The 11,709-nt window shown below is 34.0% G+C and overlaps 1 protein-coding gene and 1 long non-coding RNA gene across 2 annotated transcripts; both read left to right on the top strand.

Moving 5' to 3' along the window:
- Positions 1-669: 669 nt before the first annotated feature.
- On the top strand, positions 670-2,005 carry LOC110711221. Its single transcript, XR_002509305.1, has 6 exons — positions 670-807; positions 896-972; positions 1,071-1,136; positions 1,220-1,294; positions 1,399-1,473; positions 1,969-2,005. It is a non-coding gene; the product is annotated as an uncharacterized LOC110711221 (long non-coding RNA).
- Positions 2,006-4,628: 2,623 nt separating this feature from the next.
- LOC110711222 (ras-related protein RABC2a-like) lies at positions 4,629-10,991 on the top strand. Its single transcript, XM_021889596.1, has 6 exons — positions 4,629-5,234; positions 6,126-6,194; positions 6,813-6,878; positions 7,583-7,704; positions 8,212-8,340; positions 10,505-10,991. Exons 1-6 carry the CDS (start codon positions 5,090-5,092, stop codon positions 10,616-10,618), a joined length of 645 nt encoding a protein of 214 aa, XP_021745288.1. The 5' UTR covers positions 4,629-5,089; the 3' UTR covers positions 10,619-10,991.
- Positions 10,992-11,709: the final 718 nt, after the last annotated feature.

The following is an 11,709-nucleotide window of genomic DNA, read 5'->3' as shown; positions in this document are numbered from 1 at the left end:
TTTTATGGGCATTATTATGTTTAGAGTCAGATATGCATGTGCTTGGCATTCATGCTTATATTTTTGTACGTGGTTCCTTTTTTGAAAAGATGCTTGTATTTTGTTGTCCTTACATATTAATTGTTTGCACTATTATTTTTTAAACAGTATATTATTTGAAATCCAAAGCAGAATCCAAAGCAGAACATATGTTTTTATACTTAATGTTGAAATCTGATGCCTTAATTTGCCATGTGTCTTTGCTTATTGGAAAGACCATATTACACTTCTGTCCTTGGAAAATGTTAGCATCCTATTCTCGAAACTAAGGATTTATTTGATACAAACAAAATACCTTTTGTAGTAGTATTTGTGTGGTTGGGCCCTTCTCTCCCTTTATCCATCACCCTGTTCAAGTCATGTACTTCGTATGTTGAAAGTCTTATTATGCTGTGACAACTTTTCACGCATCCAAAATAGTACACGCGACTATTATATCTGGATGGAGGGAATATAGCTATGTTACATTTTAATTTAAACTGCTATTAAGTGCAAAGGGACTACAGAAGTTTAATACCGATTTAAGCTTAGCATATTGGAGTTATTTGCATGCCTACTAAAAACTTGGGCAACTAATTTGAGGCCTTCGTTTCTTCAGCTGTATTGGTTAAAGTGACTATGTTGAATATACATAAGCTTGTTGGTACTCATATTTATCCTAAAGCTTGTGGGTTGTTAGGATTGTTGATTTCGGTCTTTCTTTTCTTGTAGGGGAAACCTAATGCGGCCTCCTGCGTAACTTTTTTGCTAGTGTTTTATGTGGAACTGGTAGTGCTTAGTAGCATTCTCTTCGGTTGATTAATGGTTTTGTACCATATGTAATTGTCTAAAGTTTTTTTTTCTCTCATTCTTGTAGTCAAGATTGGCCGACCTGGGTACCGAGTAACTAAGCAATTTGATCCCGAGACAAAGCAGAGGTCTCTTCTTTTCCAGGTACTTGCTAAATTCATGCTTGCTATTAGCAGAATTTACTTATGGACCTAGTACTCTGCTATAAATTTAGATACTGATATCTTTCTATGTGATTGCAGATAGAGTATCCTGAGATTGAGGACAACTCAAAGCCAAGGCACCGGTTTATGTCTTCCTTTGAGCAGGTAAGTTTCAATATGTTGGAAATTTTGAACTCTACAGATTTTTCAATTGTTGCTTATCTTAATGTTGTTTACTTCTTGAATAGAGGGTTGAAGCTTTTGACAAACGGTTCCAATATCTCATGTTTGCTGCAGAGCCTTATGAAATTATAGCTTTCAAGGTAAATTTTATATGACGTGTAATCTTTGTCAAACCATACAAATTACAAAGTAAAACTCGTAGTAATCTTGATGTCTTATTTATATTAATTGCTTGTGCATTCAGGTTCCTAGCACAGAGATTGACAAGTCTACCTCCAAATTCTTCTCACATTGGGATCCCGACTCCAAGATGTTCACGGTATGCCATAAATTCTTGCATCATACTTCCTTTGTTTCATATTCGTCGACACATTTCTTTTAGGGGCTTTAGGCGCGTTTGTCAATGCATAATTGCAAATGTGAATAACTTTGATTAGATACAACAACAATAATAAAAATTGGGTATTCTGTATTTGGAAAATAGATGTTGAGACGATTATGAAAAGATCTCGCATAATGTGTTATCTTAAATATAAATCACAAAAGGGGGTTAAAAGTTAATTATATGAATAGTGACCTAAGTAAAACCGTGTCAACTAAAAAGAAACGGAAGACGTACTTAGTATTAACTTTTAAATTCTTTTCACTTTGATATTCTTCTTCGAAGATGTTCACGAGATCACAAGATGCCATTTCTTGCATTATAGCAACTAGCAAGTATAATTGGGAAACAGTACGTCCAAACCAACATTGCGGTTATCTCAATTCTCAAATTTTGTTCTGAATTTTGAGCTTATTCTGTGCAATTTTGCAGTTGCAGTTATATTTCAAGGCCAAGCCACCAGAGGGAGCAAACCACAACCTCCTCCAGCACCAAATGGCACTTCTGCTCCTGGGGTCCCACCAAGGCCTCTTTGCCCCACCTCCGCATGCTCCTCCACCTCCACCCCCGCAGGGACCTCCACCCCCACAAGGACCTCCACCCAGTGCTCCATCTGGAAATCCTCCAAGAATGCCGCCACCTCCTCCACCGCCATCAATGGGCAATGGTCCGAGGCCCTTGCCTCCTGGTGCTCCTCCAGCTCCACCACCTCCCCAACTGGGAGTGCAGGAATGTCAAACTTCTCGATGGGGAACCAACCGCCTCCTCCACCCCAAGGGTTTCCCTGGTCAACAGATGCAAGCTCCACCACCCCCACCTCCCAACATGGGCCAGTAATTGAATCTACAGTAGTTTTGGTCTGGGAATTTTGTACTAGATTCGAAGTTGTTTTCATGATAGCCTTGTATAAGATTGTACTATTATAGGTTCGTTAAAACATTGGGATAAATATCATTATTAACAATCTTTTGAGAAGGATGGACGATTTTTTTTTCTTTCCGTAATTACACTGCCAATTATCCTTTGTTATTGCTTGCAATTTTTCCTCTTGTTTGTTTGTGTGTGTGCCGCTATGCGCTTAACTTCGTACATCATCATGGGTGGAATGGCGAACCCACCAGAACAGTGGCTTGGCCCTTTGTTGCCATGAAAAACGTTGCAAATTCACTTATTCACGAAAGGCCAGAGAGTTTGGAAGGGGTTGACTTGGAAAATATATTTAGTCCTACACTCCCTACTGCTATGAAAGGGGAAAAAAATGATTTTAAATCTAACTACAAAAGTACAAAGTATTTGAAATAATGATATACCCACATTTAAAATACTACTTTCGGATCTTATTATATGCAACTTTGGAATTTTTTTATATCTCATAAATAATACGCCCAAAGTTGCATATACTCGCAACTTAAGGGTATTATTTGTGAGATATAAAATATTCCAAAGTTGCGAGTAATATGGACCGGAGGTAGTAATATAGTCCGGAGGTTGTACAACTACTTCCGTTCTTGAAAGTAATTTACCCTTGCTATATGTGCAAACTCTAACAATCTTTAGCAATTACTCCCTCTATTTTTAAATACTTGTTTCACTTTTCTTTTTCGACCGTTTTTAAATGTTTGCTCCATTTCTTTATTTGGAAAGCTCTTACAATATTTAATTAATTTCTCACAACAAGTGGACCTAACATTATTAATTTAATATTCTCTCTCCTTCATTTCTTTCAACTACTTTTGTTTTTTTTTACAATTTTCTATTCTTCCACTAACCCCACTACTTCTATATTTTATTACTTTCTCCAAATTTTTCCTATAACTCCGCGCACGGAGAAAAAATAGAACAAGTATTTAAAAATAGAGAGAGTAAAATCTAAGTTTCATATTACAAAAATTATACACCGTAAATGTTACTGGAAAATCAAAGTAAATTTTGAGAAAAATTTAATAGAATTTCATATAACTATATTTTAAAATATGTGCCAATCATAATTAATTCAAAGCTTTCTAACTTTGAACACATAATTCAAAATGTGAAGATCTTTTAGGATTATATCAAAAAAAGAAGATCTTTTAGGAACATATAAAATTAAGTAACTGCTTTTAAAAGGAAATAAATTTGTAACTACTTGTAAGAAATAAGGTGAAATGTTATCCGTAATCCATAATCTATTTTTCTATTCTTCTTTTCCTATACGAAGTATTTTCTAATTTCCAAAATAAATTTTCAAAATAAGGTTAGGACAAAAAGAATTCAAAATTTAAAATTTATTATAAATTTCTAACCACAAAGGAGGGAAAAAATGAAAAAATATCTGAAAACGGAACATCCTAAATGGGCCAATGAAGATGAAATTGACCCCATAAACAGCTTGTACTTAACTTGTTAAAAATTTAAGAAGTCTACTTATGATGACAGCATTGCCTAACTCATTCAAACACCTGGATTATCCAAAGTGCATGCTTCACCTGCTCCTTTTTAGTCATTCGTATGATTACTTAGCTCATTCCTCAAACCTGTCGATTGCAAAATCTTCATTATCTGTTTTTGGTTTAATTTTGCTTTCTTTTCATAATCTGTATTTATTTATGTAGTATAATGATGTCTGGCTACAGGTACATTGTTGTGACGGAGTACAGTACACGTATTTTTATCACATTAACTTTATGGAGAATTTGGTTAGGTCGGGTCAATTTCGAATGTAATCTCTTCTTTCTACAGTAGTTAGTATAAAAATGTTTCATTAGGTTTTCACCTTTTAATTTATGCAATATTTGACCATCTGTTAATTTAGGTGCAATCACAGAAAAAACCAAAAAAGAACACATGATATTCAATTGAATCAACTCCTAAGTAAATAACAAATAAGACAATTTTAGTGGGATGATGTAGTAATTCGGGTTTAGTTCAACTAACTACGGAACACCTTTTAGGATGAAAATTCTAAGGTAATCACTCCTATAATTTTGATCATCTTAAGCCATCCTGTTACTATATAATCCACAATTTAATTTAAATTAACCCTCTCCAAATCCAATCTTATTGTCATCAAGTAAAAGGAATCTAAATTCTAGAAAACTCAAATATAGAAACCTATAAGGCTAGAGTATTCCTAAACACTCCCCCCAATCCCCATTTTAAGCTTGGAAGTTGAAACCTAAGTAGTCCAAACGTCAAAATCAAATAAGCAGTAAATAAAAGAAACTCCAAACGACCAAACAAAAAAGACCCCGCCTCGAAAATAACGGGTTTTGAATTTTGCACCGTAACAATTAACACCTTCCCTCCTTCCTTCATCTTCCTCTGTCTCTTCCTTGTTCAGATACCAGCTGCTTTTCTTCCAAACACGCCACGTCACCACTCTTTCTCTCTCCTCTTCTCAACTTAACAGAACTACAAAGCAACGAATTTCCCGTTTTTAATTTATAAAATAAAATAACATTCTTCTTCTTTATTTTTTTTTAAAGTTGATCTTTTTGTTGCAATAAAAGCAGAAGTCTGAATTTCTCAGCAACAAAGAAGAAGAGCAAAAGGAGAGAGAAAATTAAAATAAAAAATGGGTTCAAGTTCGAATAATAGTGGAAGTAGTAATTATGATTTATCATTCAAAGTTTTGTTAATCGGTGATTCTGGAGTTGGCAAAAGTAGTCTGCTTGTTTCTTTCATTTCGAATTCTACTCACGATCAATCTCCTACTATTGGTAATTTCCCTTTTTGATTTTTTAAATTTGAATTTTGATTTAAATCAAACTCACCGACAATTGGAGTTTTTCTTATTTATTTTTGTGGATCTGGATTTTGTGTTTGAAGGTTTGAATTATTGAGATGATTGGTTGTTTTTTGGTATAGTTTTTCCAGATAATTTACTCAATAAAATAGTACAACTTTCGTTAATTGTTCGCTTTCATCAAAATTTTTATATGTAATATTATTTAATTTAATTTGAGTAGATAGTTTTACCTACTTAGTCAAATCGAAATAGAAAGCGCAACTAACTTAAAGAGGGTCGAAGTAGTTTATTAATGTTGTTTGATTGATGAGTATAAAATATCTAAGGTTGTATGATAGATAGTGTATATAGTTTTTTCTTAATAAGCCCAATTTTCATGAAATTATGGAAATTTATTTATTTATTTATTTTTGAAACAATGGAAATTTAATTGAAGTCCAATAATCTAATAATTTACGACTACTTCAGATTTTTATATATTTTTTTCTTCCAATTTCGAGTTTTGTGTGATCAACAACGGATGCAATCTTGGTTTCTTGGTGTAAACCGTTGCTAATTCGTAGGTGTAATGTGCACCCGCGTACCTCTACCTGCACGAGTGTATTTTACTTTATTTTTTCGAACCCAAATTAAGCTATCTTTGAATACACTCGTGATTTATAACAATGATAAATGGTTACGGAAATAGGTATCTTGTATTTAGTCAATTGAACTGCAATCGCGACCAATATCATAATTTTGGTTGAGGGAAAACCAAGTGGGATAGATTTTAATGAACAATGTGTCTTTTCTTTTTATTGACAATTTGCCATTGCCATTATGATTTGCTTGCTAAGTTTGGTTGTTGATTCACTTTTTGTAGGGGTTGATTTTAAGATCAAGACGCTCACTGTTGGTGGGAAGAAGTTGAAACTTACAATATGGGATACTGGTAAGTGGTAACTAGTTGCACAATGCACTTCTTTCTTACTCCATATCTTAAGGTTCATCTGTTTTTTATATCTCGATTATATGGACATAAGAATGTAGTAACTAGAGAGAAAGATATCACTTAATTTAGACTTTTAAACTGCATGATTGGGTGTTGACTGGTTGTTGAAGCTTTGTAAAACTATATCCCCAAACAACACATGTAAATAATGAAATTGCCCTACATTGATACAATAAGAGAGAGTTTATTACTTTATAAGGCTAATGGACTACTCTGATTATAGCCCTATAATTTTAAGGTGGAACCTATTTGGACTTGTTTAGTGGTTTGTATATGATGATGGGTGCAGTCCAGGCCCATATTTGTGAAGTGGACTCAATTCTGGGCCATCTTACATCGAGAAAAGCTGTTGATCGTAAAATGAGATGAGTTTTAGTTTTAGGATTGTGAATTTTATTCTTTATCTGCTTATAGTCTCTAGCCATCCCTTATCTTAATGTACATGCATTTTATCGTTTGCTCCGTGATTACTCTTTGTTGAAAATTTATCGCAAACTCCAACGTTGAACTATTCTTCAATTTGGAAGAGCATTACTAATAATATGTATGCCTTTGCAGCTGGTCAGGAGAGGTTCAGAACACTGACAAGCTCCTACTATAGAGGTGCCCAAGGGATTATTCTTGGTATGTTCTATTTCGGAATGTATGATCATTTGACCAACTAGTTTATTGAGATTATAGTCATTGTTATAAGTAGTTACAAGAAGCCAATAGGTCATGATTCTATTTCCCATTAGATGAGGGTTTTTTTTTTTCTTTTTTTTTTTTTGGGGGGGGGGGGGGTTGTTAGATTAATCCATTTCGAATTGTTGTTAGGCACACCTCTCTATCAAGAGTCATTTAGCTTTTTTTTAAAGTATATTTGTTTTGCCAAATATTTAATGTAAAGTAGTGCTCGTTGGCTGGTGTTATATTGTATTAGATTTTAGGGACTCGATTATAGGAATGATACTTTCTTCTCTCCAGGCCTCTCTTCTCATCACTCACATTTTAGCTTTTCATGAATCCAAATTTATGCAAGTGTTCACACTGTATTCAGAACATGCAATTGGGTTTATATCTGATCTTATGTCTACTTATCCATATGTTGCTATAGCGAGCATGGAAAAGGTACATAGCTGAATAGTATATGCTTCAGCAGAGTGTTTGCACTTTGTTGTCAGTGCAAAAAATTAGCTAACCATTAATTCTAGCATCATCCATTTCATAAGCACTGCTTGACAAAACCATTTCTTATCACCGCTGGCTGATTTTTCATGTAGAACATTTTCATATCCTCCTTTTGACTTTTTCCCCCTTTTAACGTCTTTACCTTTTTGTCATTTTAGTGTATGATGTCACAAGAAGAGAAACTTTTACCAACTTGTCTGATGTTTGGGCTAAAGAAGTTGAGCTTTACTCCACTAATCAAGATTGTGTCAAGATGCTCGTGGGAAATAAAGTTGACAAGGTATATCCTGTTTATCCATACTTCTATGCATTCTTGAATTTTTTTTGTTCATTTTTGTAATATTAGGGCTTGTACTGCAGCATTTACAAAACATACATTAGATTTTACTAAGTGCTTGATCTCTCCTAGCCAAGACTCTATTTTCTGATGAATCTTATTCGAGTAAAGTAAAAGCTTAGTCTTTTTATGCTAACATAGCTGTTTCCTATTCTACATTGGAGGCTAGTGCAGTTGTTGATATTGTTGATGATTTGGTATTTCATTAGCATCATAAGTTGTGTGGCATTGAGATTGATCTTTAGGACTTTTTTGAATTAACAATTCAAAGGAAGACTTCTGAATTTGATATTATCGGTCCTTTTTAGAAGTGGACAAAATTGTTTTATATATTAAATCCATTCATTTACTAGAAGTAGAGTTTTTCCTGCCCCAAAATGGTATTTCCTTTGAAAGGTTGATGCTTATTAGATATTAGGAACTCACTGTTCTTGCTGATTTTTACTTTAGGATTCGGAAAGAGCTGTGACTAGGGAAGAAGGGATTGCTCTTGCACAACAGTTAGGTAGTTTATTTCTTGAATGCAGCGCCAAAACTCGAGAAAATGTGGAACAGTGCTTTGAAGAGCTTGCTTTGAAGGTAATATATTTTCTAATCTTAAAAGTGTTTCTGTTTTTAAGTGCCGTAGTGTAGGTCTTTTGGACTTGATAGTGTGTCTCAAAATATTGAAATTATTAGTTTGTGCTTAAAATTCATATGTATATATCATGAATATAAGATGGCCTACTGTCTTTCGGTAATTGTACAATTGCTGGTGGTTCCACTTACATTTGATATTCCATGGTTATAGATCAAGCTTGGAAATTTTGGTGCTCTAAAGTCGGGAATTTGTCATGTTTAGTGTTTGTTTGGTTGGATACATGCACTTATATATATCCTATTTTCTGTTAGGAAGTTTAGTGCTTTAGGTTAGGAATTGATCATGTTTACTGTTTTTTAGTTAGATACATTTACACCCCCAGAAAGTCCCGCTATCCATGGGAGGTGTTTAATAGTTGGATGGTCTGCTTAATTAGGCACGTGGGAGGAGGAGGAGGAGGAAGGAAGGGGTGGGGGGGGGGGGGGTAGGGGACTTGCGAAGCAACTTTGCACATATTCAGAGTAACTATTTGCAAAGTTCAAATCCCCACATTCCAGCTTAGCTTATTTCTCTGTTATTTAGTATAACAAGTTTCATATAGAGGGGTATGTAGAGGAATTAAATTTTTTTGAGTGGATAGAGACTTGTAAAATAGAAACTAGCTCAAGATCTAGCTTGTACAAACTCTTTTAACTTTCTTACTCACTCTTCTAGCATAAATCAACCCGAAGCCTTGCCCATATAATTGTCCATATAAGCACAGGACTTGGAACAATTGTGCCTTCACTTACTCTTCTAATCCTTTGCATAAAACTACCATGTAAATGCACATAAAACCTTGACTTAACCTTGTTGTTAATAGTTTGTCACTTCAAAATGCCCCAAATAACCTCATGTGATTGTGTATTATTGCAATATTCAAGTCACAACTCCACCAAAATGGTCACTTGAAATCTGTCTGTCAATTGTAGGGTAGAGGAATTTAGCTTTGTGTTAAAATTATGATGTATAGAAACTGAATAAGGGTCGGCAAAAGTTGTAATTACATTTAACATTAATCATGGTGTGTCAACATGGAAAAAGCAATACAAAACTGGTATTAGGGGCTTATTTGTAAAGTTAATAGTATGTAAGATGGCTGCTAAAATTTCTATAATTTTGGCTACTTAACTCTGTTATCTCTCCTTTATTTGTCCTAGAAAAAAGGGGGTGATGCTCAAGATCTATACTTAGATTAAAAATGTCTTACTTACTCTTTCATAACATAATAATTCTAACATAGTAATTAGAAGATACGCTAGAAGTTCTTCTGGTTTAGAATCGTACAATTTTAAGTCATGCGGAGTTGACTGTTTTAAGAATATCAATTTCTTATAACTTTTACTGTTAATATGCAATTACTCCGTATAAGATTTTAATGATCAAAGACTTACATTGGGCATACGTGCATAGTTAACATAAGAACTTTTAGAGGTGGAGTGTTATATACACAGAAGAAAAAACAATTAATAGGGGCATGACTGCATGAGTCAACATGTCAAGGAAGAGGGTATGAAGTAATTTATTTTTTCTAATTCTCTTTCCATATTTGGTAAGTTTAGATACTTTGGCTGAAGCTGAAACTAAGCATTTTACAAAACTTGACATAGTATAAAACTTTAGGTTACCAAAGTTTAAAACTTTAGGTTAATTGTTTTTATGGTGCGTACATGATTATTTCTGATTTTGGTTCATTTATGCTGTAAATACAATGTGAGTTTTCCATTTAAATTTTACATGAAAAGTTGATTGGAGGCTTAGCCCTCATAGCAGTAATGTTGGCAACATGCTCTAGACCTCTAGTCAAATGATTCGGGTATTAGCAGTGTTACTTCTACCAAATAACTCAAGACCTTGTGGAGCGTGAATGGGTGGGGAGAGTAGCAAAGGAGAAGGCGAGGGATGGGCTTAGGGCAGCATTTTCCTCCTAAAATGTGTCAGCATTCGAAAAGTTTGATTTGTTAAATGGATCTCTTCATTTATCCTCTTCCCGTATCCCACCCAATAGGGAAACTTTTAAGGAACAAGTTCTAACCAGTATGAAGTATATATTAACAAATTTACTGTAACTTGTATGGAACTAGAGGAATCAGGATAAATTTGACTTTGCTGACTATTTTACAGATTATGGAAGTTCCAAGTCTCTTGGAGGAAGGGTCAAATGTGGGAAAAAGGAATGTCTTAAAACAGAAGCAAGATCAAAGAGCGTCTCCTCCAGGTGGTGGTTGTTGCGCTTGAACAGCCACTGCGACTCCATATACTTCAAAGGAGACCTGAACCGCAGTTGCAACTTCATTATTGGTAGAAGTTATAACATGTTGCGGTCAAATTATGTACATGATAATTCTTTTTTTTTCGCTTTTCTGCTGTTCCGTGTGTTTTATTCTGCGTTTAGCTGTGTATCCGTCATTCATAGGAATTAGAGCTGTTACAAGTTTGTGTATAATAATAGTAGACTTTCTTAGGCATGGCTTCTCTCATCTACTTGGATTTGATTGTCACTTTGCTTGCTTCGTGAGCTATACATCAGCAATAAGTTTATGTATCGTTGGTAAGTTAAGAGTTTAATCATGCTATAATATCCATCAAGGGATAGATTGAAGTCTATTAAGATTGATCATTAAACAAAAGCAACTACTTTCACACAAACTCTTAAGATTTGAACGCATTCTTCTCTTTAAAGCACAACCTTTTGCCTACCGACTTTCTGTCGAATCGATCTTTATAGGAATATGGTTCTCTCTTCTCTTGTTTAGCGCTATTGACTTAAAATGATATTATTTTCAATGTTTTATTATTTTGTTTCTTTTAAATTCCACTTTTTTTGTCCAACTTTTTTGAAAAAATCACCTTTTATATATATATATATATATTTTTTTTTTTATTTACTAAGCCATTTTTTTAAGTACCTAAATTCTTGATTACATCACTCCCATTTCAAATTTTGACAAAAAATTTAACTTGTGTCTTTCGCTCCTAAATCATGTATTTTTTCACCCTTAAAAACATTTGACTCTTCCCTCTATATAAATGCATGACTAAATTGAGTAAAGCTCTAAAAAATCAAACCTAATTTTGCTACAAAAATTAAATTGTAGTATTTGTTTATTCTCAAACCCTAAATTGAGGTAATAGAAGTGGTGGTTGAGATGGAAGGGAAGGTTTTGCTATGGTTGATGATTTGGAAGTGGATGGCTGAGATGCAATCAGTTAGATTTGAAATAGGGGTGATGCAATAAAAAATTTAGATACTTAAAAGGTGGTTTAGTAAATAAAAAAAAAAATACAACAATTACCACACATAAACACTTTCTCTCTCTAGAAGAGAG

The sequence above is a fragment of the Chenopodium quinoa genome, unplaced genomic scaffold (genome assembly GCF_001683475.1).
Source record: "Chenopodium quinoa cultivar QQ74 unplaced genomic scaffold, ASM168347v1, whole genome shotgun sequence".
Lineage (NCBI taxonomy): Eukaryota > Viridiplantae > Streptophyta > Magnoliopsida > Caryophyllales > Amaranthaceae > Chenopodium > Chenopodium quinoa.
The sequence above is the reverse complement of the archived record's forward strand: the minus strand, read 5'-3'. Positions and strand labels throughout refer to the sequence as shown.